Below are 27,840 nucleotides of genomic sequence, written 5' to 3' on the forward strand. Positions count from 1 at the left end.
CTAAAATGTGTCATTCTCCGGAAACAAAAAAGGAGGCCAAGTTCCACGCCACTGAAATTGATTTGCACCCTTTTTGTTTGGTGAAAATATACCACAGAATTATTGGGTAAGATTATCTCTACTCTTGTTTTGGAACACTCGCCTGACTCTTTGCACCACACCAGTCAACGGAGCCTGCGAGCTGCTTGCCCGATTTATTGGGGTCACTCGTGCAACTCCAGCAGTTAAGCATTAATAATAAAGGCTTAATGTGAACTAGAGATTAGGAAGGCTGCCATCAAGTAGTTTCCTTTATGACTGCTGTCATTTAAGTCCATTTCAGCCATATCCCTTACTTTTGAACTGTTTCAGTGAAGCACAGGTTTATTCAGAATGTGATTACTCTGTGCAAATCTATTGTACAACTGATAAAATCTATTGAGCCAAAGCAATGTGCTGTTGTGTTTACGACCTTGAGTCTTTGGCATTGTACTTCATCTCTGTTATTAAAATGGAGAGAAGACTATGATGATTCACATGAGGGCTGAATTATGTTTAGCAGGCCTATTTCTTGGAGCTGCGTCAGGGATATATTTCCAGTCCACAGTGTACACACAGTGAGGGAGGATGTGTCCATTGAGGTTCAGTGGACTCTCTGGGTAAAATATTGAGTTCAGGGGGAATAATTGGTATTCGTTTCACCAGGGAAGAAAGGCAGATCCACGCGGGCTACCGTTATCGGACTTCAAGCGGATTTTTTCAGCGTGCGTTTGTGATGTCTCATTGAGCAGGACATTCAAATTCAGCTTCTCACCTCCCATGAAAAGTCCCACGGTGCATAAACGTTAATAAATAATGTTCAGAAATGATGTTTGCATTACATCCCATGGTCCTTGATCAATTCATTGGAGTCCCCTCATTGCAGATTTATCCAAAGTGGCTGAATGCCCAAGAGAGTTGTGCACTTCCACAAATAGGATTACCATCAAAATTTACATTCGAGTATGCGTGTGTGAGCTCTATAAATACGTTTTGATAGGCTTATATAAGAGCCTGCTAATTTCTGTTTAACGAGTGCTGAAAGTGTGGCCTATAGCTCTCATGCCTCAGTTTTTTTGGCATGCAGAATTTTTAATGGTCCTCAAGCTGTATCACTGATCATCCTGCTCCCTGATTGGGTTAGAATTTAAACTGCCTTCAAGAAACAAATACATCCCGAGCTCACATAATAAAATGCTTGTCTTTTGCTGGATTGCTCCCCTAAGAGCAAGATGTTATTGATCTAGAAAGAAATGCTGCAATGATCAAAAGTGAATCATTTAAACCAGGGTTGTTTAGAATTCCTCAACTCATTTTCTGTAATTCTTGATATCGTAATCACTTCCAAGTAAGAGTGTCCCAGATGGCCCACAGGAGTTACCAGTGGTTTAGATTGTTCTCTGTTCCTAGAAGAGCCAGCTTTCTGTATTAACTAGGACAACGAAGTGCTCTGATGTCTAGAGTACAATGCCTCCATGGTCTGGTCTCAATTTAACGTAGAGTTAAGATTCTGCTCATAAATCAATGCTGACAGTGTGCTTTTTAGTGTTATATTTGTGCAGCTTTGACATGTTCCTAATCTGTGCTCATATAAATATCCCACCCTAAGGGGGTAGATGTGGGTGTGGAGTGGTCACTGAAGACAGCGTTCATCGCACAAGAAGATTAAGAAAATACAGAAGGAATCTTTTGGAGTAAACACTGTGGCATGTATGATGAAAGATTATGCAAATATTGCCATTTTGCCCTCATTCTGCGCAGGTCTAAAGGGGATATCTGTGCTGTTTCATCTAAAAGTAATTTAGGATTTTCCTCATAGCAGTGCTAATATCCTCATTAATGTATATTGGAATAATGCTGTGAAATGACAGTTATTTCAGGCTTTTGTTATTCGGGTTAAATTTCCTCATCTTTTACGTGGATAATTATCCATTCAGGGCAAGCAGTATAATACAACGTAAGGCAAAGTAAAATGTCGGTTCTAGGTCTTCAAAAAGATGGAAGAAATGAGTGGTCAGGTCATTGACATGCTGTGTTTAGTTTGGCATACTGTGCACATTTTGCTAATCACGATTATGGAAGAAATGGTGACAGACCCTGAAAGGAAGTATAACACTGGGGAAGGTGTTTGGACCTGCTAAAGATTTATAAGGGCCACAGACTGCCTGCTCAGTGCATCCAAGTAAATACATTCCCTGTATTTTCATTTTAAAATATTCATTGACTTGTTTTCATGCGGGGGCAATTAGATATATACCTTGAATAATAAATGAACAATAAATGTAAGATGAACAGCTGATCATTTTCAAAGAAGAGCCCATGGTGCTCTCTAAGATAAACCCACAGATTCCTGGGAGAATGTGGTGATCCTTGGCTGTCAATTAGAAGGATGTTAGGTTTATAAATGACTGACTGAACCTTTCATCCAAGTGTTCAACCTGGACTATTTCAGTAGCAGCCCTGCTTCTTCAGCTCGCCTCACTTCAAAATGGAGGATGATAATGATGCTCTGGATATCATTAAAAACTGGGCAAAAAAGTATCCTCTGCTGAGATTATTCAAATCTGTTCCTAATGTCTTTTTCCTTTTTATGTATTCTTTTCACACGTTTTCTTAAGAGGCCGCAATAACCAGCTCGAACACAAACAATGTAATGAGGGGAAGACCTGCCTAAGCACTCTTCTGGGACGTTCCTTACCATTGCGAGATGACTCATTTAGATCGTTTAGGGCTCCTCGATTTGATTATCGCCTGAAGCGGTGTTAGCCTGTCGCACCAGCAGCGTGACATCGCTCTCTCTCTCTCTCTCTCTCTCTCTCTCTCTCTCTCTCTCTCTCCCTCTCCCTCGCCAGCTCTCACCAACGTGAAGCTGTGGGCCATCGACAGACAATGTTTCCAGACCATCATGATGCGCACGGGGCTGATCAAGCACGCCGAGTACATGGAGTTTCTGAAAAGGTGGGAACGCTCCTTTCTTCTCCTCTCCTCCTCTGCTTCTTCTCATCGTGGATGCGCTGCAGGCCACCCATCCCCGCCCCCAGTCCCTCCTCCCCTCCGCCCCCGGCCATGAGCGCACCCACCTGTCCCTCCCCAGGAAACCGCGCATCTCCTTCCTCCTCCGTTCTTTTCATCATCAGTCCCGCCATTTGCATAACGGTTGACGAAAAAGGGAGGAAACACGTCAAATGTGGCAGAGCAGATTTTTACATATTAAAGGCTGATAGGCGCATTGTTGCGCTGGTATGACAGATGAAAGTAATGCTCATCAAAGAGCATGAAACATTACTGAGGAATATTAGCTGTGTCTTTCTACATCTGCACTGGCTCATTATGGCCCCGGCTTGAGTGTTATGTCATCTGAAAAGTTTCAGTAATAAATTATATTACATAGCAGATTATTCATTTTTTATTTGAAAGGGGACAGGTCTAACCCAGTCAAGTAACAATTTTTCTCATACTTCTGTTCTGTTCTGTTCTGAATTCACATCATCTATTTTGTTCTCTGCTTAACGGTCCCAAGATTACTTAGCTGATGTTTCCTCATGTTTTTATGTGGTTTTATATTCAAGTAGTTTGTTAATCAATATTTATTGGCTGCAATGTCCTTCTCAGCAAATAAGTAACAGTCATATCATCTTCTTGCAATACATTATCAAGCAAAGAAATAACATTTTCCAAAACATCTATATTTGAAACTGTTTTGCATCTTTTGGACAAATGGTACACATTCCTGACCTGGATGTATTGAAACATCTAGCCTGTTTGGTAATGGATAACCACCATTAGTTGTTCTTCATGACTGACTGAGTTGGCATTAGGAACCACAGTCTTATAAGTTACCACAGAATAATTTGGTGTGTCTTGGGTTTTCCTCAGCATTTTAGTGAATAGCAATGTAAATATTAAACTTCATTACAATTATAATTTTGCATTCCATACAATATGTCCTGTTTAATTTTATCTAGATGTGCACTGAACATCTGCTGTTTGGAACTAAATCTGACAGCTGAAATGAATTTTATAGCATATCAATGTTATATTTTATTCAAGGGTGAAAATGATTTGTGTTTCTGGGTGGAGGAAATATTGATATGGCACTGTCTATAATTATCCTGGAAAAGTAGCATAGGGGAACAGATAGCAAAGTACCCCAAACACATATAATTGAATTTGCTCCAACCCTGATCCTATGTGGGAAAGGGAGCCATTCTTACCAAATCCTTATCGCTCCGTACTGTTGGTGCTTTGGTGCTTTATTTAAAATATGAAATCTCTTATGGCTTGATAAATTGTCCTTCTTCACAGTATATTCCTTGGGTGGACGGCATGCCCTTGGTACAGAAGGGTGAAAAACATGGAGGTAAAGGGACTGAAGGCCATTAATCACTCCAACGAGGGCATATTAATTCAACCGGCAGGTTCTGAAGTTTGCGACACGGAGCAGCTGCTATCATTTTATTGCCCACGTTTACTTTGCACCGAGGGGTAATCCTAGGATGCTGGGAAGTTTAATTTCTCTTTCTCCTTTTCTTGGTATTTACTCTAATCCTTTTTTTCATAAAGTTTTACCTTTTTAGTAAATGCAGGCAATAAAGAGGACTTGCCTAAAAGCCTAAAAGACATTTGTTTGGATGCGTCAGCTTTCGCCGTCGACTTTGAATAATGCTTTTTCCTTGCCCTTCACAAACAGCCAAGGGCAAACTCGCTGAAGTGAAGTTGGAAAAGAAAATTCCGAACATTTGTGTTTAATCATGAATCGCAGTTTAGGACTAATGTTGACTGAATCATGGCCATTGTTAATATCTGTCACACTCTTCCCTTTCCTAAGAAAGCCCTATATAGGAAAATAACTATAGGACGACCTACAGGAAAATAATTATAGGACAGAGCTACATATGGAAGGAAATAGAAATATATGCATGGAGGAAACATTTAATGTCTCTGTGACTTCAGTTGGAAGAACACTCTAGCAAGGCCTTCATCAGCCCTTGTCTGGTTTTACATTTGGACAATTCAGCTGAAGTTTATTTTCACTCTGCTGGGTAATTTTCACACAAATGACTGAAGCATGTTGACAGCGTAGGAGATTCTTGAACACAGATGGATCAATCGTGTTGAGACTACAGGAGATCCTTATCGGAGAGAGTGTGTTCTTCATGTTGCCACTAGAGGTCTACAGTGACTTTTGAAAGTCTTGGGGCGAAGGGTAACTCTGTGTGCAGTTCCAGCACTGAATGATGAAATCAGATGTTAAGAAGCATCTCTCCATTGAATGAGCTCACTGAAGCAGTTACAGCCCTTATTGTCTACTGAAGTAAAGTGTCACCTCTGCATTATCATTAGTGCTGTAATCGAAATTTTGAATGGGATTTTCTCGGCTTTACTTGCAATAGCATGTGTGTACGTGCTAAGCTTGTAAATGTATGTCTGTGTATAATGGTCCGTTTATGTGTTTTTGTCGCTGGTATGAATGCATCATTGAGCTATGTCTGTTATAATGCTATTCTTGACCATATTCAGCAGTAACTGGACCCAGCCTCTGCTCCTTCCAATGCTAAAATAGACCGTCCAGCAAGACAAAAGACTTGGTGCGCTAATCGTAGCTCCCCCTGAAAGGCCTTCGATTGCACTTTACGGGAAGCGTTTTGACAGATGATGTCACGGGGCAGGAAAAGCGGGCATCGATTTTGGTGAAGTCAGCTTTTAGCGGTAACGTAAGAGGCCTTTGGTGCATTCCTGGGTATGGGAGTGTATATGGACTATAGCCGCTTTGTGCAAATCAATAATCTTGCTTTACTTCTTCCGTTATGGCATGCTAATGGAGATGCTGACTGAAGTTTATCATATGCTTCCGAGCTCCTTTTGTCTTTTCTTTCAGAATGGTGATATTTTTACTCCATTCAAAATCCTACCTTTTGGATGCTCACGACGATAACATTTCAGGCTTTTGCTGCCTGCCTTTTTTTCAATGTTTTCCTTATAAAAACAGATCTCTAAAATAATAAGGCATAACAGAAAATCTGTCACATATCACCATACGTGCAGTTCGCATACATCAGTGATAAAACAAAACAAATATTTAATTTGTTTTCGGATGTCTAATTAATGGAATTATCTTTTTTATATTTTTGCCTCAATAAAAGAAAATTACAGGCATCAGGCCGATAGTTGTACACAGAGCCGTTACCATGGCAGCCAACAATAAAAGATTATTAGCTGAGAACTCCCTGCGATATCTCCACTTCGGAGATTCTTCGGTTGAAGAGATCCTGATCGGCTCAGAGGTATAAAACGCAGAGAGAGGTCTGGCGAGCCTGTGGTTTCCGGGGATGGTGGCATGAATGGGTCGGCTGCCCTCTCCTGCTTAATCTCACTCTCTACCTGAAGGGCCCAAGGAACGGTGGACGTCGGTCCGTGGTCTCTGCTTAAGTAGTACTTGAGCAGAGCCCTTCTGGGTCTGAGAAGGGTATTTATGTCCTAGGCACCACTGGAAATATCTTACTTTTAAAGAGGAAACGGCGGACACAGGCAGTGTAGAGATTCTCCAAAAATGAAGAGCCTTTTTTTTCATCCAGGGTTTTGCTCCCATGAATTGCAGGTCTGCTTGGCTCCACTGTTGCTATTATTGAATACCGCAGCCTCGTGCTGTCGTACAAATTTCCATCTTTCTTAGGGTCGCATGCTTTTTGAATGCTGCGCATCGCCACTTTGACTGCGAGAAGTCGCTGCCACCATAACAAGCCAATGAACGCGTGGAGTGTGAGGGGCTCTTTCTGGACGGTCGTGAAGAGATGGCCACAGTAGAAGATCAATATCTCAAGTCAGCGCTTGCAGGATGTGTTTAGCATACTGTGCTAGGCCAGATGAATGACAGGATGTGTCCTGGAACTCTGTAGCACGCTGCATGTGCCACACTAAGCAGCTGTGCCTCTCAGCACTGCTGTTTACACTGACCTCCTGCACATGTGGAGCATGTTTTCAAACTGTATGCCAAATGCTCAATTGCTCAATCCTCTCTCTCTCTCTCAGTGTTCCTACATTCCAAGGCCTTTCTGAAGAGATCCTGAGCAAGCTTGCTGACGTACTTGAGGAGGTAAGGCATCACACCAATTTGTTTTTCGCTCAGTTCTTTAAGACACACAGAAGGGCCATGGAAACGTTTTTCTTTGCAGTGGGGAAGCACAGAGTTTTCTGTGAGTGAGCAACTCCCTGTTTCACATTACGACTGTTCATAATGCATCAAACTACGAGCAACAATGAATCAATATGTCAGCATAAACAAGACTGTCAGTGTATAGTGGTGAAGTTATGCCCCCGATGTCATATATCACCTAAGTTACAATTCAGTGTTACTATAGTGCTTAACCCTTATGGAAATGGGATATACTGAAAATGTATTGAAATAAAATGTATCACCGATATAGCAATACTTCACAACATAAGGCCAAACACATATGGTGTTGCAATATGGTAAATGGTAAATGGACTGCATTTATATAGCGCTTTTATCCAAAGCGCTTTACAATTGATGCCTCTCATTCGCCAGAGCAGTTGGGGGTTAGGTGTCTTGCTCAAGGACACTTCGACACACCCAGGGCGGGGATCGAACCGGCAACCCTCCGACTGCCAGACAATCGGTCTTACCTCCTGAGCTATGTCGCCCCCCAATATATTATACTGCTGTGAATTATTAGAGTAGGATATAATATATTGCAAACTGTATTTGTCATTATATTTCAAAGCTAAGGCAAGAGCTTTATTACTTACTCTAGGTGTCTGTGCACCATTTCTACTCTGTGGCCTTGCCTGTGCAGTGCATGGGTGACTTAAGTGAGATGCATGCGCTCTCTGATCATTATAATGCCATTAAAGGGGATTAAGACAGAGTTTATCTTCAGGCTGTAATAAACTACCCTCATTTTCTTCTGTTATACACCATGTCAACAAATGGGCTGACCAACCCCTGGCGGCATTAACCTGCAGGGGAAGTGCCGACTGCTGTTTTCATGCTGATGTTCATTACTTTACTGAAGAGGTGGATGGTGGAATTTGTAAAGCAGGGCTAAGAGCGCCTGAAATATTAATAAAATCCATCAAAATCATCCATATAGATTTAATTATGGCAATGCCTTAAAATATACATCCGCTGAATGTAATTAATGAGAAATGTCTGTTAGCTGCAACTCTGCGTGACCTTTCACCGAATGGCTGAGGATTAGCAGGTCTGGGTGTGATTTGTGCATCAATGAAAAACCTTCTTGGATTTCCAGTTTCTGTTGCTGCTGGGTGCACTGTTGCGTGGTCAGTAGAGGGCACCTCTCCAGGCTTTGTGCTCCATTCCAGTGATGGTAGCAAGCTATCGAACAAGACACCAACGCTCTGGGTCAATTGCATTGCTGGAGTTTAAATCTCAGGTTTAAAACGCTTGACAACAGAACTGCATAACAGTGGGTGCAAGCTATCCAAAGTTGTGAAATAAGGATTAGTTGTTCCAGTTGAAATACATTTCTGTGATCTTGAGGTTTAAACCCAACTAAGCACACTGTACTTGACCCCCTGTGACTCATGTGACTGTTTACATAAGGTATATGAGGTAACTGCGTGTCCTAGGAAATGTCTACAGCTTGGGTGTATGAGGCCGACCCAGTGCTCATGGGAAATGCAGTCTCACTTTCCTTCTCTTCCCCTCGCCCCCAGACCATTACTGTAAAAATTAAATTAGTTCTCAGCTCAATCTCCTGGTTGAATGAATAAATAAATGATTCAGAGAATGTTTTCGTAAACACGCAGTCTCAGAGTAGCAGAGTTCTAACATTTGCTGATGCTCTTTTCCTTAGGCTCTACGTTGTTTGCATTTTTTGGCACTAGTAATTTAAAATCAGTCAGGCTTTTAGAGAACTGAATTGCAATTAATGAAAAATGATGCAATGTTCAATACAGATTTGCATGTGATTTCAGATCATGAATTGTAGGTAATCTTAATTGGCAGTCTCCCTGCCTGATAATAATTAAGTCATTTGGCTTGCAACGATTGTTTGTTCATTTTCTGTTAACATTTCTCTAAATTGCCATGTTCTCTGTAATAGTCTATTGCAAAATGTTTGCCTTGATCATTGTTTGCATTCAGCCTTCTCCTTCATAAGAGGAGGTTTCGGTTGTGAAGGGACCATTTGTAGACTCTATAAAATCCACTCATTGCATTCACTCTGCAAACATTTAGCATGAAATTTGTGTGGGCTGTCGCCATTTTGGGCTCGTTTGCTGGCCTTAGGAGAAGAGCACATGGTTTATGCTCAGAACAGCCTTGATTCCCGTACAGTTTCCCAGTGAATGTTGTTAAAGACCTAATTGCCAATCGCCTTGAATATGTTTCGCGAAAGAAGAGCATAACAATAAATTACGGGGACTTTATCCAGTCCTTATAGCTGTATCCTTATGTATTTTTATTGTTTTATGATCTAATTGAATGTAATGAAATGGACTGCATGGCAAATACTAATTATCTCCACAGAATATTGCATTTTCATTAATTATTAATGAAGAAAGACTGACTGTTCTGTTGACTTTTTGCAGCAATCAATGAAAGGGACTCAAGTCACCTTTGCTTAAATATGATGGCAGAAATTCTACTATTAGAAAACGTACAATACTAATTGGGCCACACAATTTACATTTGCTTTGTTATCCTCTGCATGGAAGCAGGATGGCCTTGACAGGATCTATGCCAGCACAGAGCTCATACATTAGCTTGCTTGTTAATAATTTCTCCCAGCATTTCAATGCAGTTTCCACGTGTATTAAGAGTGTACCGTTTTTGACTGATGTCATCTTTGTGCTAATGCTGAGGTAATTTGTGATTATTAACCGTCCTCCTCAGCGGCGACGTTGACGCATCGCGTAAGCGCTCTTTAATGTGACTATGAAAGGTTGATACCGTATCTCAGGAAACGAGCTCCATAGATAATTCAGCCTTGCTCCGGTGAAAAAGAGCAATCAATAAACCACGAGGCACTATTCAGTGTACCGAGGTTTTTTTCTTTTTCATTGAGAATTTCTCGGAGGTTATTGACCTCTTCTCCTGTGTCCTTTAAAAAGTGAAATGGGGAAAAAAAGAGGCATCGAGGCTAAACCAAACCCAAAAGACTCCGGGGTGTGATAAATGATGACCGTGCGGAAGTAGAATTTACTATCGCTGCCATATTGCCCATATTGTGAAGCGAAGCAAATTCTTGACAAAATATATTGTATTCCAATATATTTGAAGTATATTTCGTTTCTGTGAGGGGTTTGCTGATTGGTGGAGAGCTGGCGAGTCCCCTGCAGTGAGACAGGATGCCTGGAGCGTGAAGAGCGTGGTCCCTCTCCCTCAACGGCTCCGTGTGATACACCAGCACAGCAGGACTCCATTAATCCTCCGGCTTTACTTTCCTGAGATTACACTCATTCATCCGCACATTGGGACCTGGGGGGGGGGGGGGGGGGGGGGGGCTGGTTAGGGGGAGTGTTCAAAGTATTATTGCTCTGTGCTGGTGGTGCGCTTTAGTCATTCAGAATATTAATAGTAGTAATGTGATAAAAATCGCCCGGTTTCTTTGGCTTGGACTAATGTTACAAATCCAGTGTCCCAAATGTCACCTTGTCTCTTGTGAGTATGAAGCCATTAGTCAATATCCAGCTATTCTTAGTAGAACAGTAATTTTCTCAGTAATTTTCACCCTTTTCTCCTCCTTTCTGTTGATGTGGCAAAGGTCTCTCTCTCTCTCTCTCTCTCTCTCTCTCTCTCTCTCTCTCTCTATATATATATATATATATATATATATATATACACAGACAGGTGACAAATTAAAGGAAAATCTGAATAAATGAATGGAGAGACACTGTGAGGGGCTCTGTTATGCTGTGGAGGGCATTTTCCTGCCATGGTTTGAGTCCACTTGTCCCCTTAGACTCTAAGGGTCACTGCAAAGTGATCACCTTGGTCCAATGATGAAACAATTTTATGCCGCCATCCACAGGGCACAAGGGGTCACTGACTGGTTTGATGAGTTTGAAAATGGTGTCAATCATATGCTACGGCCTGCAGATCTCAACCCAGTTTGAACACCTATGGGAGATTTTGGACCAACGTGTTAGACAGCACTCTCCACCACCGTCATTAAAACACCAAATGAGGGAACATCTTTTGGAAGAATGGTGTTCCATCCCTTCAGTAGAGCTTCAGAGACATGCCAAGGAACATTGAAGCTGAGGAAGCTGGTGGCTTGTGGTGGTCCAACATCTTGCTAAGACACTTTATGCTGGTTTTTCCCTGAATTTGTCACCTGTCTGTGTGTGTGTATATACATATATATATATATATATATATATATATATATATATATATATACACACACACACACACACAGACTGCATGTACAACCTTACAAGTAAGTTGATGGTATGATCGGGTGTTATTTGCTGGTTGTTGACTCTAGGATAAGTTAGCTCACCGTTTTACTGCATGTACAATGTAAGGTTTATGGAAGGTGACAGGTATTTGAAGAATTCGTCTCTTCAAACTAGGCTGTCAGATATTTATTAAATGAACTGTCACGGTGAGTGAATTTGCATTCATTGCTGTTAAACCAGGAAGTGGCGCGAATTAAGCATTCACCTGTGGTTCACGTTGATCCTGAGGAAGAGGCGACTTGAAATGTAATTAAGCTGCACCTTCACAAAAAATGATGGATTGATAATGAAGGCGGTAAAAAAAATCAACGGAGGAAACTTGGCAAAATGTAAAAAAAACAAGAGTAGGAGGAGTTTTTGATGAGTTGCAGCTGTGAGTGATGCACTGGAGCGAACAGGAGTATAGCATTCTCTCTCACCAAGCTTAGTCTAAAGTCTTTCTCATTAGAGAGGTCAGGGTGTCGTAAAGGGTTACGGAATCTGTCGTCTTTTTCAACGCACACCACGGCATGACATTTCATTTGAGCCTGTGAGGTGTCAAACTATTTCCCATTGCTGCTTTAAGGGTGCCTGAAAAGATTGACTTCTCTCTTTTGCTCCCTTTCTCTGTATTTCCACCATTCAGCATGTATAGGAAAAAACTGCAGGAATGTCAGTAAATTATTAATAGCATGGTTGCTGTGAACAGCTTACAATATGTGGGACCCTTATGGAGTTCTCTTTCAGATTAGATGTAATGCGCCTGGCTGCACCCAAGGCTGTATTGCTGTGGAATGGTTTTACTGTCGCTGTTTACTGAAATAAGCAAACTCTTCTGTCACAAAAGTACCGCATAAATTCATTTTTAATTGAGAATGAATATTTATCTTGGAGCTGAGCCGCTTTTTAAAACGGCAGCACAAGTAATAATGCGATGGTATCATTACCCATGAATGCTGAAAAACAATTATGTTGATAAACAGGGATCCAATTTTCGTCAATTTTTCAAAATCCCAAAACAGGAACCCAACAAAGAAAAGATCAGACTCGTTTTCTGTCTTGCTTTTATCTCGCATCCTGTCTCGTGCTTTCACTTGCAGGCTCTTCATTTATTTCTGTTGCTCTGAATCTGTTGATCCGTCCCACGGTGTTTTATTAATCAGACACTGAGAATGCCCGTCCACATCATCTTGTGCTCTAATCATTATGTTTTCTTAGGTTTATGAATGTTTATTCGATTCAGCAGTGAACTGCACCAGATGTACACAGATAAATGTGAGCTGTGTAATTGTTTTGGATCAGAGTGTTTGCTCTGTGAATTTATTGCTGACCCGGCATTCCTCTTCTGTAGAGATAATTACAGCATTAACATGTGTCTGAGGATCAAAAGAGGAATTGATCTCACCATCACCTTAGCATGTAAGATGCGTTTCAGGGAACGTGCTGGAATTATCCTACGCCTACATCCTGTACCTTGTGTGTGTGCGCGATAATCCCATTTAGCAACACCTATTCACTATTCAGCTGCTATTTCAAGATGGATATGGCTGAAAAAAGGGATGTCATTTATACAATCTGATTGTGTTTCGGGTTGCTTGGCCACTGGGTTTTTACGCTGTGGTTTAATAGAAGAAACCCCTTTCAGAAGTTTTGACCTGGTCTTATCTCTTTGCGTCACTGTGGCAAGACGTCAACCAATCAACGCAAAGAGCATGAGACCAAGTTGACAATATGGCCGTCAAACTTCAGAAGGAATAGTTTTGTGTCAAAGCTGTCCTTTGGGGATCAGTTTTTAAAGTGTAGTTTGATATAACATCTTTGAAACGGGCAAACCAACCTGATCACATGCCCTCCACATTGATATATTTATGTCTGACTGAATTTTTCTATAGCTGTGTGAGATTTTAGTGTGTTACAGTTATAGATATCTTAACGTGTAACAATCATTATGGTTCTGTGCTTTTTCCAGCACTTTCTTTTACAATAGGACACATTTTAGCAGGCCTACAGGAAGCAATTGAATTGAAGCATTTGTCACCGTAACCTAGTTTGCACTATTTGCTTTTTTTTTTTGGTAAATAAAGTCCAGCATAAGCAAGCATGGTCTAAAAATAAAGCAGGAAACTGAGATTGTCTAGCACGCATACGCGCCTGATTTGAAATGGAAGTTCAAGAGCACGGGTCACAAAGTAAAACAAATAAGACAAAGGACTACAAATAAGTTTATGAATAACATATGATGATTGTTCCTTTTTTTTGCAAATGCCTTTTAGAAAGAGTTGCTCCAGTAAGCAGCTTTTGGAAAGTCTCCAGTTTATCTTTGACTGCCGACATCTGGATTGTATGGGAGAGTGGGCGGCGGTTCCCACACTGTTCTGGGCGATATGAAGCACTTCCGTGTCAAAGGTCATGGTTTTCCTATTTGTGTGCGAGGGGCGATGGAGTAAGGTAGTTGACTTTCTGGACAGGCGGCTTGCAGTCAGCCTGGTTCACAGCGACCGCTCCTGTTGAAATAGTTTATCTGCCAAACAGATGTCAGATGCTCTATGAGAGGGAGGGATGGAGAGGGAGAGAGCGAGCGAGGGAGAGAAAAAGAGGGAAAGATCGTTGAGCAGATGGTACTGATCGATACACTGCAGACAGGCCTCAAGCTAGTGTAGACATTTTACAATGGGAAATTGTCCTCTCAATAGTTAGCTCATTTTTTAGATCAGAAATTAGCATTTTTTCCCTAATACATGGCTGCAAATTGTGTCTTGTGTGGTATTATGCAAATCATAAAAAAATGATAGTGCTTTTTCAGTTTTTCATTTGAGGCCATTCCATGGTATAAAAAAAGTATTGCACACATATTTGTGTTTAAATGTTAACTTTGAGCATTGGTCCATCCTAATGAACATTTCAATGACTTGATTCAATCTTGCTTTTCTCACAGATAGTTTTTTTTGAAGTCCGGTCGTCCAATAAGGGCATGAGAAACAGTGACTTGGCAGTGATGCAAACTGTCCCTGATTCATCCACAGAATATTATGTTGTATGTTGTATCTTGTCCAAATAAAACAGTGACTTAACAAATCGGGCATATGGGGGAGACATTAGACAAAGAAAAAACAGCAGTTGTGACTTTTTTTCTTGTGGTAACAAATCATTGTCTTCGTATTCTGACGGTATTGTTAGCATTGACTTAGGTTGAAACACGTCGCAGAAACAGCTATACCGGAGCCAACCGCACTGGTGCTAGTGAGCAACGTCTCTCAAAAAGACAAGCCCGGTTTTGGCCGTTTGGTAGTGTACAGTACCTTTTGCATCTCTCTGCGCATTCGCCCAGCCTTCCTTCTGGTCCATCTGCATCCTGGCCCACGGCTCACTCCTGCTGGAAGCTGCTTATCTGGAGATCAAAGGGAGAGCCGATGGACTTCCTGTACGCGCTAATGCTGTCAGCACTTTGGCGACAGCGATCCCATCCTCCTCACGTCTGCCCCTCACCCCCCCCCACCCCCACCCTGAAAGGCGGGGGGGGGGGGGGGAGGAATAAGGCTGTACTCTGTGAAATTCGAACTGTTGGGCTGGAAAGCTCTTTCACACAGACCCTTCAGAAAGCCCTGGTGGCGTGCTGCTGGTTGCTAAGTCTTCCTTACCCTGGCTATGCCAGCTGTGTGTGTGTGTGTGCAAGTGGTGATCTCTGGAGGGGCTCATCAAAGCTATCTCTTTTTGGCACAGTAAAAGGTGAGGACAAATGAACAAACAACAAAAAAGACGACACTTCATTAAAAGGAAGGGGCAGCTCTGTTCACTTTGCTGTCTGTGCAGGGCTGCACAGAGTGTGCAAACGTCCCCCTCTGATAAATAAATTGCTTCATTTCCATGAATAGCGGGGGCCTTCCCTCAGACTCTGTAATTATCAGCAGTGTGCAGGTATTTGTTATTTCGCCTGCCAATCGCTGCTACTACCATGCGACGGGACGCAAGGCCAAGCCAGCCGATTGAGCCCGTGTCTGGGCTTTTCCTCTGCCTTTTGTGTCCGTCTGTGGATATTGAGCTCAAAGCTTCTGTGTGTGATTTTCACTCACATCAGGTTGGGAGTTGGGAGTGTGGAAATGCAGGAATCCCTGGGTTTTTAACCAGTACATTGTGCCTCTGTTAAATGTCCAGTAACATGACTTTATTTCAATGATATTTTATCTTTATCTGAAACAAGAAGCGTGGTTACCCTAAAATGTAACCTGGCGATTATGTGTCTAATATGTCACTGCCAACAGATGAACAGGTGCAGCGAAGTGAGCTGTTGAATATTAGGGCCTATTTCTCTTCATTCTGAGGCAGAAATCTGTTGCTTCCCCAATTCCCACCCCTCCCCCCGGCCCCCTTGTCCGAACGGGACACGTCGAGCGCAATCTGTTGGAATGAATCAGTAATTCTGGGGGCTGGCGTCTTGGAGGAGCCACCTGGCCCGGGGGGCCTTGGGGGACAGCTGGCGCCCCCCCCGGTGCACGGGGACAGCCGTCCGCTCGGCCCCGCCCGCTTGACACCGTCTCCTCTCCCCGCAGACGCACTACGAGGACGGGGAGTACATCATCCGGCAGGGCGCCACAGGAGACACCTTCTTCATCATCAGCAAGGGGAAGGTGAGACTTCTATCAGCCAGACGGCGGACGTTATTAATGGCGACCGAGGGCGCCAGCAAAGCTAGTCCCTATCTGTCTGCTCCCGTAGGAGCAGAGGTTAACACTTTCACATTCAATTAATGTCTGGTTTCAACAGGGACCGCTGTTCACCCATTCTCTCTCTCTCTCTATCTCTCTCTCTCTCCTTCCATCCCTCTCTATCTCGCTTTCTCTCTCAATCATGCTTTCTGTCTCTCTTCCATTATCCCTGTGCCCCGTGTTTCTTTAATCAAATATAATTTAAACAGCATAAATAATAAAAAGATGGATGATGCTATTGCATGGCTATAAAAGAAAGGAGAGAAAACATAATTTGTTCATCAAATAAGATTAAATAAGATTAAAGTATATCTCTGTATTGATTGGCAGGATTGATAAATCTCTGTCATAATAGGACATACTTTTGACATTTCACATATTTAAAATTTGGAATGTCAGAAATACCTCCTTTTAAGGCAGATATTTATCAATCCTGCCAATCAATACTATGTCAAAAGAATGAACACAGACTTGCTATTACACTGAAATCTTGCATCATGTACTGCCACAGAAACCTTTTATTGTTGAAGGAATCCACATAGAGAGTAGAGAGAAAGGTTGGAACACAGAGCAGGAGCCACTAGTGTTGAAAAATGAAGGGAAGATTGCAAAAGAGATGGAGAACTGCTCTGAGTTTTCATCATCCACTCCATGCTTCTGTGGGCTCATAAAAAAGCGCACTTCAGGCCAAGAGGTGCTGTTGAATGTTTTAGGTACAAATATGGACTAAAACCAGAAAAAGATTTGGTATTTTCTAGGGAAAATAAATGTTTTTTTAATTTTTATTTTTTTAAAGAAGTTATCTCAGTGGTAATTTCACTCTTGGTACAGCCAAGTTTCGTGAATTCCCTGTTCAGTCTTGATTAGCTGAATTGGAGCAGGTCCCTGGCTCTGACATAGAAGAACACAATTGATTGTCACTGATTGTTAGCAACACACAACTCTAGCCGTACATTATATTCCAGAAAAAATATTTGTGATATGCCTCATAATTTCTGAATTATTGCTATAAGTAAGGAAGCGATCCTTCATGCCCTGTGTTGCTCTCACATGTGTTCCACAGGTGGTCATAGAAATGCAGGATTTTTGAAGGATGGAAGTGAATGTTCTTCACAAGCATCTTAAGGCAACGTAGGCATAAAATGAGAATGGAAAAGTTCTGTGTGGAGTGTCCAATCTGCTTTAAATAGTCTTTATTATTATCAAAATGTAGGTGACTGTAGTCATACGGACTTGAAATTATGTTTTTAAATTCGTTTTTTATCTGGTTCAGGAATTGCTTGGAAAATTAACATAAATACTCCGCACACCTGGTAGGCACCACAGCTTATGCAAGTTTATGCAAGACCACGTTCTCCTTATTGACAGGTGAACGTGACGCGAGAAGATTCGCCCAGCGAGGACCCGGTCTATCTACGCGCGCTAGAGAAGGGAGACTGGTTCGGAGAGAAGGCCCTGCAGGGGTAAGCCTGTCACCCGATCCTTTCTCGCAGAAAGGCCGCCACCGGCGGTCGAATCGAAGCGGCCCGTTCTCAGTTCACTACTTGATTTATTTGAGTGACAGCTGCCCCGTTTCCGCCGCGCCTGAAGCGTACACTTAGCTCATTGTCCATTTATACCGCTGTAGATGTTCGGGGTAAGTGCCCCGCTCCAGCATATAATGGCGGTGCCTCGCCAGGTAAGAGAGAGCTGGCCTTTGAGTGACTGGCTCAGTGCCTTAATCCACAGTTTCCCAGAAACATCGGTTAGCACGATGAGTGCAGTGATTAGCAGGGGATCATTGCTGCCTCTGTACTGATCCTTGGGGGTATTTAAATCAGGGGACCACTATTACGCAGTCAATCCTTTTGCACCATGTATCAGCTTACGACAGACGCACCTCACGGGACGGAAAACATTGTCGCAGTATTTACGAGGTAACTCAAATGAGATGTGGTGTTTTGGAATCTGTTTGATTGAAATTGCGAACCACTTTCACCACGTGGGGCGATTATAGGCAAAGAACTAGCGGAGGTGCTCGTTGTAGGCCTTGCGAGGGAGGACGTCAACGCAGAATGGTACTGTAGATAATATTTTATAGATTTCGTTTTTCTTTTCTCCTAATATGGAATGCGCAGTTGTATTTGCGTGCCTGTCTCGTTGGGCCAGTGTACTGCGTCAGTCAGGGAGAACCCCTTTACAGTGTGTCCTGCCAGCTGCTGCTTGCCAGCTGCACAGTTATTGCAACATACTGTAGTGAGTGCACTTCCTGTACAGCCGGCGCAGACAGGCATCAGCTGGCAGGGCAACCAGAGCAGCTGATCTTGCGCAATGACAAGACCCACCTACCTACCCTGGTCAGTACTGCGCTGCCTGACGAGTCTTCCAGTCACGGTCGGCACTGACGCAGTTTTTGACGCAGACCGTGGGGTGCACAGTGCACTGTTACGCAGTGTTTCGGCAGTACAAACAACCCAGCAGACTGATGGATAAACATTTACAGAGCTGAAATCCATCGTCATAGATCACTGGCAGTCGTGTGCTCCAGTGATGGAAGAGAGGCAAGAGGAAGAGAGTAAGCAAGTGCTTCAACAGGAATGTCTGAGCACTTCCCTTATCAGTCAAACAGTGCGATCGTACCCTGCATACCCTTACCTTTTTGCCTGGGCCAAACTTGACTTTAATTGACTATTGTGATCGGAGAGAGTTTATCTTTTGTCGGTGGTCATTTGTTCATAGGTGATAAAGGAGGGTTCATTAAAAGAGCCTGCCACAGGGAGAGAATATTAAGTTAATGTTTGGAGATATTATCCAACGTCTTAGGGGCTAGAGAAGATGCTACAGTGCCACCTTGTGGGTGAAGGAATACTAGTTGCTGTCCAAAAAGTGCACTTTAATTCGGTCAATTAGCGCTGCTTGCTGGTTGTCTGGATTTGTGACTGCTTCAATAATCTGAATGTAATAAATGGTTTTAGCACTAAGTAAATAGGGACGCCATTATGCAGTAGGACACTTATGTATTCCGGCTGTAAAACTACTGACCCTGAACGGTAAGGCTGTCACAGTGAAACACAGAGGCTCTGGGAGCCACAGAAGCTGCCATTTGATAAGGAACCATATTGGCTGGATTGAGCTGGATTAGTGCTGCACTAATGGGGTGTTCAAGGCCACCACAAGGACTCTGTAGAGAGCACGGTGCTGGCATGTGAATTTTCTCCAGATGGATCAAATGCAGCACCTATTGATCCCTGGGGAGAGAGGTGCTGTTTGAGGCCAGACACGGAGCTATCATTTGGGCCCGAGATGGTGTGGTTTTGCAGTATGCGCAGACAGGAAGTGGGGTGAGATGGTTTCCTGTGGTACTGGCGAGAGAGCCCATACCATGCAATCTCTAGGACACTAAGGCAGCAGAAGCTTCAAAAACCATATCAATGTAGAGCTAAATGCAAAAGTAATGGGACATTTGTGTTAAATTGGTTGTTTATTTTCTCTGTATTCCAGTAGGTAGTTTCTTCTTTGGGACATTCCCTTCTGTTGACTTTGGAATACAAAACCGTTCTGTGAGAGCTTGAATCAATTGTTTCTTTTCTTTCATCCTCACGATAGCTTTCTTGGCTGTCAGGCTTAGTTCTCTGGCCCTCATCTGCAGTTTTTATTTTTTATTAAAAGTTTTTCACTTTATCCGCTAACTGCTGTCTTAGAGATTGTTAATCAGGATATATCGGTAGATGCCTGAGAAATGAAGTTTTAACTCTTCTGTGGAAATTCTGTAATGAATTTTCACTTTAAATGATTTGGTGTTAGTATTATTCTTGTGATATGTTAGAAATTTTCAGGTCTATAGTATAGGGGAAAAGACTGTGAAATCTAGACTGGTTGTCTATGTTTCAAAGGGAATAATTCTAAGTGTTAACATCTGCTTTTCAATTCAGTAAATTTAATTTAAAGAGTCTTGATTGGAGTGTAACGAAAGTCTCCACTCTCTAATCTTGAACATCACACTATATTAAAGATTGTTCAGATTGTTCTGTGTGGCCGTTAAATCGCTGTCTTTGTATTTTATATTAATGTAGTTCTGAAGCTGAATGATATGCTAACAAGTGCTCTTTTTTTGTAATCACCTTAATCTGTAATAATGCCCGTACAGTGAACTCACAGAGTCATTTCCCGCTTAAACGACCCACCAGATAATTCGCCGCCCTGGTTTGAATGTTGGTGTCGGCTTTTAATCGAGATTGGCAGCCTGGCAAAGTCCAGTACATTAGCAGTACGTCAGTGCGTGGTGCAAGCTAGGACTACTAGATCTCTCTCGCCGTATGTGATTGATTGTCAATGTTCACAGCGCTGTGAAAATGAGAGAAAATGGAATCTAGACGGTGTGTTGAATGAATTCTTTTTTTACATATTCACATTTTGAAATTGCCTCTGCTGCCATGTTTAATATTTATATTTTCATTTAATATTTAGAATATCCGGCCTTTAATGTACAGGTCTGCCTCCCCTCTAGTCCCATTGAGATCGGTTATGTGGCCATTTACTGTAATAGCACAGATCAAACTGTCATTTCTTGCCATTTTTCTGCTTTGAGTGGCTTATTGAAGACCTTTTAAAGAAGCACTTTGATAGATCTGTTATTCTTTCCTAAGTAATGTAAATGTAATACATTCAATGTAAAGACCAGTGTGGCCATCTTGGGTCCTGTTGCATATCTTTTCCAAGAGTGAAACCAGCTTCATGCGGTGTTCAACTTTGATGTTGAACTGAGAGCAGCACTAGAGATTTGAATATGCTTTAATTCTATTTTGAAAGGTGATATTTTTTAAAAGATGTTTTTTATTCCACTGCTTTTGATCTCCCATCTCAGTTTTAATTAGAGGAAAATCTTGTGTGTAAATGCATTTAGCAAATGAATTGGGCCTTCACAAAGGCTACTTTATTTGCCCAAGATAGTGTCTTTGATCTTTTGCAATATTTGCAAAGTGATTCTCTTTAGAAAGTAATTATCTAGAGTCTGGGGAGAGAGTGGATGAGTGGGCGGAGTTTTAGGAACACCAAATGATGGACGAGAGAAAACGAACCGTTAATGCATGTAATCTCTCCAGGAGCTAAGGGTGTTATAAAGGATTTTATCAGCTTTGATAATAAATGAGAGGGATACTGAATGTACTATCACGCCACGCTGTCCTTTGACATAGTGCCTTGTTCACCTAAATTAAATCAACTTACTGACAATTAATGAGAGATTTGTCCCAATTTACAAATGGTCCAGCTACGGTCGCACACACACACACACGCACGCGCACACACACACACACGTGTATGTTTATAATGTAAATGTAATAATGTTAATGATGTAATGTTGCGATAATAATTCATATTGTAATAATGTAGTAATGCCTAGCCATCCGAACGCTTTTACCTTGCTCCTCCTGTGGTAAACCAAGCATGAAAGCACCCAAGGAGACACATTCTATTAAACTTTGTTTGTTGTGTCTTTTTCAGCTGGTTTGACAACCCTGACCTTTTCCTTTTGAGCGGCCTCCCTAGTTGTTACGACTGCTACCGAAGCAGACTTAAGACATCTGCTGGAACGGTGCCTCCTGTTCTTGGCTCGCTCCCTCTAATGGAACGTTGCACAGGAAAAATCCTGCAGACAGAATCAGTGGGTGTATTTTGCTAACAGAAATACAGTCGTGTCATACCAGTTCGCTTATTAGACGTCGCAGTATGTGTCCACCGAGCTTGCGTTAAAATTACATCGCGCGCATGCAGTTAGCGAGGTGAGAAAGTTGAGCGCGATTTTTCCCCTCCCGCCGCGAGTGGTTCTGTAGGCCTTGGCACGGCTTTGTCCCTCTGTGGGGGATCTCATTTCGGCTTTCTGCTGTGCAGGAACATATTCCAATTGAGCTTCGCCGCCAGGCACAGACCTCCTTATAATACCCGACCTCTGTTGCTTGTGGATCTGTATCCACGTCGCATAAAAGAGCGTCCTCGTTTTGTGGACGGACCCCGGGGTTTTCGGGATGCCTTTCTCGTTCTTGCGGGATGCGGCCGCTGTAATTGTCTCTCCTGTCGGAACATGGCGAAGTAGCGGGCTGCTTGATCTCGGCTGTTAGCTGCAGGTAGACCCGGTTGACCCGGGTGTGTTTTTATTCTCTGTGGAGAGGAGAACTTAGAGGAGAACCTTGCCTCACAGTTTTACACCTGCTCCCAGCGACGCCAGATTGCCCCGGCAAATTAGATTATATTCCTGTCTTCCTGGTGAATGCGTCCGACGTGCCTCCTTGGCACGCCTCTGACAGACAAGCCGAGCAGCTGCAGCTGCTGCCTCCATGTGAAGTGAGCTTCCTGGGCAGAGAAGGACACGCTCTGTAATGTGCGTGTTATATAACTTCTCGTGGTGGTGACAGCGCAGTAGACAGATGTGTCTTTATTTAAACCGGAGGTGTTGAAGCCCGTTTGGATTCTTTTTTAAATCCCAGTAATTACTGAGTTACCAAGTGCCATCTGGGTTGTGGTAACATTTAAGGCCGATGGTATTCTTGCTACGGTCACAAAGAAATAATAAACCGTGACAAAAACAAAAGAAGAAAAGCTCTTAAGTTGGCATGTGGGTAATGGATGCCATTGTGGTTGTTATACCACATGGCACATTCATACATTTTGGATACGGTATGAATAACATGTCCAGTGGTAAGTTATGCTGCGTAAGTGCTACTGCTTAAGCAAATAATGGTGAGAACACTGGTGATTATGAGGTTAATGCAAACTGACTGGCAGGCTCATGGAGCATTGTGATTGGTCAGATAGAGGCTGCTATAAAACTTTGCACATAAATGAACTATTTTTGACATGCAGTCTGTGCTGCTCCGAGTCGGCAAGGGATCGTTGACAGCTCGTCTCCGGCACAGGCTTCTCGCAGATTCCAGGCACGACTTACAAAGCTGCCTCCCAATTATGAAAATCCCAAAGTCTCTACCTTTCATTTCATTCAAAGAATTTCATGAATAACACCGAGAAATCAGAATTTGGAACCTAAGTTTAATCAGTTGTACGTATAATTTGGTTCATTTTAATTCTGTGAATTCATTTTATTTTGGATTTTCCCAGGTCATAAAGAGTTCCTTTGTCCCAATGACTTGAACTTGACTTTACTTGTTTAAAGTTTGGTTTAACTGATTGTGATAGGCACATCAAGAGACTAATTGTCTTGTTTCACATGAAGTCACAACTAATAATTAATCTGTATTTGGTGGTCCTTAAAAGGTGTTCATTGTAAATACGGTTTATTGTAGTTTCTCTTCCCTGTTCTTATAGTCTTGTTGTAGGCTCTTTGATTTGTAAGTTGCTCTGGATAAGATCCTCTGGTAAATGCATGTAATGCAAATGTAAGTGGCATCGTCTCGCCATATTGGTCCCACTGGTACCTGGTGAGGTCATGAACAGCTAATGGACATTAATGCCCGGGTATCAGGATGTATCTCTCCCTTCCCCCCGAAGTCCAGGACACGTAATGGCACCGACCGCGATTACCTCCGCCCATCTGGTACGACGTTCTCCCGGATCCCCAGGGGAAGCTGGAATACCCCCAGTCCAGATAATTCCCCCAGATATCCCCCCTTTACCCAAGAGGTGGACCAGATGGGAACTTCAGGAGGCATTCGCATGGGAACTGAATGTCAGTCGTTATTAAAAAGAGACCCGTTTCATCTGGTTGAAGCGAATAATATAAAACATATATCTGTTCCGTGTGCTGGCCTTCCGTGTGCTGCTTATCGACAACCTGTCTGCACATGAAGGAGATACATGTCTTTTTTTAATAAACTCTTCCAAGCTTGTTGGTGATATTGAGTTTGAATTTAATACTGCACACAATAGGACTGGCTCAAGCTGGACATATATGAAATGAGGCTTGAACAGGTAATGCTTATCTCATAGCCGCCACAGCAGCAGTGACGGATATATTAGATAGTTATTCATCTTTTTTCCATAGAAAGAACAGTAACCTCTCTTCCATTGCCTGTTATCAGTTGCTAAGCAGACAGATATTAGCTAGGACAGGGAACACACACACTGTTAAATAGCTTTAGCTTTGCTGCCAATAAAAACAAAAAAAAGAAATAAATAAAAATACAGTTTTCAGGGCTAGCAGGTTGTTGTGTGACATGGTCAACAGTGCCAGGTTTTCTGCTGGCATTGTGCGGTGTGGTCAGCAGCACTCTGTTTTCACAAATGCGAGGAAGACTGAACACGAACCCACGATATTGAGGGCACAGTATCGGGTGCGCCGAGCGCCCGCTCCCGTGGGCCACGCCCGTGCCCACCTGCCCACGCGGGCGGCGGGTCACTAACACCTGCCACCCAAACCCAACCCACCCCCACCCCCACCCCCCCGTGCCCTCCGGTCCAGCCCTCGCGCGCCTATACATCTCAGCACCCCCCCCGGCAGCTGCGGTCGTTAACGAGGATCGCCGCCATGGTCCGGCCGAGAGAGCCCGCGTCCGAGCAACGGGGGCGAGCGCGAGGGTCAGAGCGCGCGCGCGTCCCGTCGGGCGGGTCCGGGACCGCCGCCGCGGACCCCGTAGAATCGGACGAGGACTCCTGCGACCGGCGGGGGTACTCAGAACGCAGCGAGGACTTTTCCGATGACGCCGCGGATCAGTGCTCGGAGTAAATGCTTATTAATAGCCTGCTTCCTGCTGGAGTCAGGGCACGATTAATGGGGGGGATGGGATCTAAAACAAAATATGATTGTGTGGCTTTGGGTCTTATTTGTAATCTTTACATGGATCTTCAAAAAGCTCAAAGTGTTGATGGAAGTATTGAGCCGTCTATTGATTCCGATTCTTCACACAAGTAGGATTTGGTAAAGCGGATTGTTGACTCTTTAGTGTTTTGCCTGTTTGAAGTAAGCACCTTGGATAAGTTTTGAAAATGCGCTTTGAAAGATGTCTGTAAGTTCAACAGGATGCATGGCAGAAATGTTGTATATCTTGTCTGTCGCAAACGCAAAGTGTGATAAGTGAGTTGCTGTATTACATCATTAGGGAAGTGATTGCCCAAAGAAATTGTGTTCTGCGGCTGACATAACAAATGGGTTATAGAGGTGTCTTGTTTTTCACGGATGGGGTATTATTGTTTGTTTTCACAGGGAAGATATCAGGACTGCCAATGTCATCGCTGCTGAAGCTGTCACTTGCCTGGTCATTGACAGAGAGTGAGTACCACGTCCCGTCTATGTCTTTTTGTGTCTTTTGCTATGATGATGTTCATATGATATATTCCTTCAGTACTGCCCAGAACCGTCTATCACATTTTTATAATCCAGTTTACTGAATGGTCTCAGTTAGCCATTCACTTGTTTTATCTTTTCACAGGTTTTTTGAATAATCTGTAAATTATTTCAAAATGTTTTACTTGATGAGTGCTGTGACCTTATGAAGTAGGACCCTGTTATTAAAGACATAACACAGAGTAGCCTGTGTAATATCCCCATTAACCCACAGTCAAGTGTGGTGATGTTGAACAGGCTGGGAGGTTGCTTACTGATTTCATATGGTGCCACTGGAGAACAGATGATAATAATGACTAATGACAATGTCACACATTCCCAAACTAGATTGGCTGGTGTGGGAAGAGTGCTTATTACCATTTCTTTTAATATTTCAGCTGAATTTATTCATCACTTCAACACATTTGAATGTACAAGTTATCAGTTAAGTGTACCTTAATCCATTTTAATTTACCTTTGTCGATTCCATTTCTGGATAAGAATGAGCTTTGATTGAAGTTGTTTATCAGGCTCACTGCCTTGGTATTTCCTTTTTTAAACCACATGCCATACCCCGTGTTTTCATTTCAAATTAAACATTTCAACATCATGTAGCCATCATCAGCTTATTATCCCTGTTTAAGATTGCTTATCAAAGCTGTGTTTTTATTGAATGACTAAGCAGTGATTCAAGTCGAATTTCGAGACACACTGTATACAGTTTATAAAGGTTTGCTTCATTTTTGGCCCACCTCACTCCCAAATATACATTACTTACACTGGAGTTTGCTTGTTAGCTCAGTAGGAGACAGCAACATGTTTACTCCTTTTTAAAATAAAGAAGTATGAGCTCTGGTGAAGAAGACGTTATTTGTTTTATGTTTCAATATTTATAGAATTTTCTATTACGGTAGTTGCAGTATACTTTGCGTCAGTCACTGTGTTTAAGTTTAGCCAGGCCAGTCCAAATTGTTTACATTTGATTGATTCTGTTTCTGTGCAAAGAATAATAGTGTACAAAATAATCTGTCAAAATGCCTGAAAACCAATATCTTAGCAAACTAGCTATCTATCTGGTGAGTAGGGCAGCAGTTATGTAAAGTCACCCTGTGTGGTAGGACAGGTAGGCCTGATTTGTTTGCATGCAGACGCTTGCGGCTTGTGTCCTTTCTTCGCTCCGTAGGCGCAATTGCACGAGCGTCAGAATCGAGTGGCTCCGCGGCGGTGCTAAAAAAAGGAATTCCTCCGCGGAGGGGGGCTGTGGGGGGAGCCGTTTGTCCCCGGGAACCCGGTCATTTGTTTTATCGTAGCGTCCGGCTGAGAGGTTTATGACGCTCTCCATTAAAGCCCGCTTGTTTTCGCTGAGCTTGCCGTGTCCCGCTGCTGTCGCTGCGCCGGTGATTATTTGATTTGTGCGACCTTTGCGGCGCTGCCGTTCACCGGGAGGGTCACGGGTGCCAGATCTGTGGGAATTAAGCGATAACGCAAACTGACTGAAGCTTGTGGAGGCTTGCCAGCAGAATACGCCACAGAATGAAGAAGAAAATGAAATTGTTTATACATTTTTCACTGTGATACAGCAGAGAAGTGTTTTACACCGCAGTTAAAGGTGCTGCTCCCAGGTTTTTTCCCAATCACTTGGCTTGTTCTTAGGCTCTTATCAGGAGAGAATGTAACTGACAGACATAGATCTGGCTGCCATAGCCTAGATCATTGCCTGCCTTTGAAAATCTCAATTCAAATTATTACAATCATTCAAACACTTTCTCAGCAGATAGCCCTATATGTGGCCGATAACCCTATATATATAGCCATATATGTGGTTTAGTGTGTTGCACATTTAAACTTGAAATTACACTGAAGAGCAGATGTTTATGAGAAAGGGCGCACAGTGAATATGAATGCACCGATTATATTACTTCACCTAAAACTGGCACAAATCCAATAAAAGGTCAGTTATGTATTATTAAAATATATGTACAGTACTAAGAATTAAATGGCAAGTAGGGCATGTACATTTATCATAAAGTCATTTCCATTTGAAGTAATTATTTATTAGCTCTTAGAGTTGATGTTATCAGACACACATCTGAAACCTGTCGCTGCAGAATAATTAACTCTGTGTTCACATAATCCATAATGAGGTTGCCTTCTCAAATGTAATCTCGGCTGTCAGTTTCTCACTGTTATGGTGTAATTAATAGAAACTCTGCAGCCCACTGTAATAGGGCCCTTATAATGGTGCGCTTCAGCTCTACAAAGAAGATCGACGCGGTTTAAGTGTGAACAAATAATGGGGCGTCTGAGGACTCAGTGTTTAGCATGTTCTCCGTCTAAATGCACAGCTAGTTAGCACCAGCAACTGCAAGGGAGCAAAATGAATGGCTTTTCACACTTTTTGAGTAAAATGCCATCAGAGCTGGCAACGTTATCTTCTGAAAA

At 42.6% G+C, this 27,840-nt stretch overlaps 1 protein-coding gene across 2 annotated transcripts in view; it reads left to right on the forward strand.

Annotated features, from left to right (window-relative positions):
• prkg1b (protein kinase cGMP-dependent 1b) overlaps window positions 1-27,840 on the forward strand; it is a 121,075-nt gene that overhangs the window by 69,668 nt on the left and 23,567 nt on the right. For both annotated transcript variants that reach the window (XM_064319933.1, XM_064319925.1), the window contains exons 4-8: window positions 2,871-2,976; window positions 7,048-7,111; window positions 15,993-16,070; window positions 17,517-17,611; window positions 25,279-25,344. In XM_064319933.1, the coding sequence (XP_064176003.1) occupies window positions 2,871-2,976; window positions 7,048-7,111; window positions 15,993-16,070; window positions 17,517-17,611; window positions 25,279-25,344 (409 nt within the window). The remainder of the gene's footprint in view (window positions 1-2,870; window positions 2,977-7,047; window positions 7,112-15,992; window positions 16,071-17,516; window positions 17,612-25,278; window positions 25,345-27,840) is intronic.

The sequence above is a fragment of the Anguilla rostrata genome, chromosome 2 (assembly GCF_018555375.3).
Source record: "Anguilla rostrata isolate EN2019 chromosome 2, ASM1855537v3, whole genome shotgun sequence".
NCBI classification, from domain to species: domain Eukaryota; kingdom Metazoa; phylum Chordata; class Actinopteri; order Anguilliformes; family Anguillidae; genus Anguilla; species Anguilla rostrata.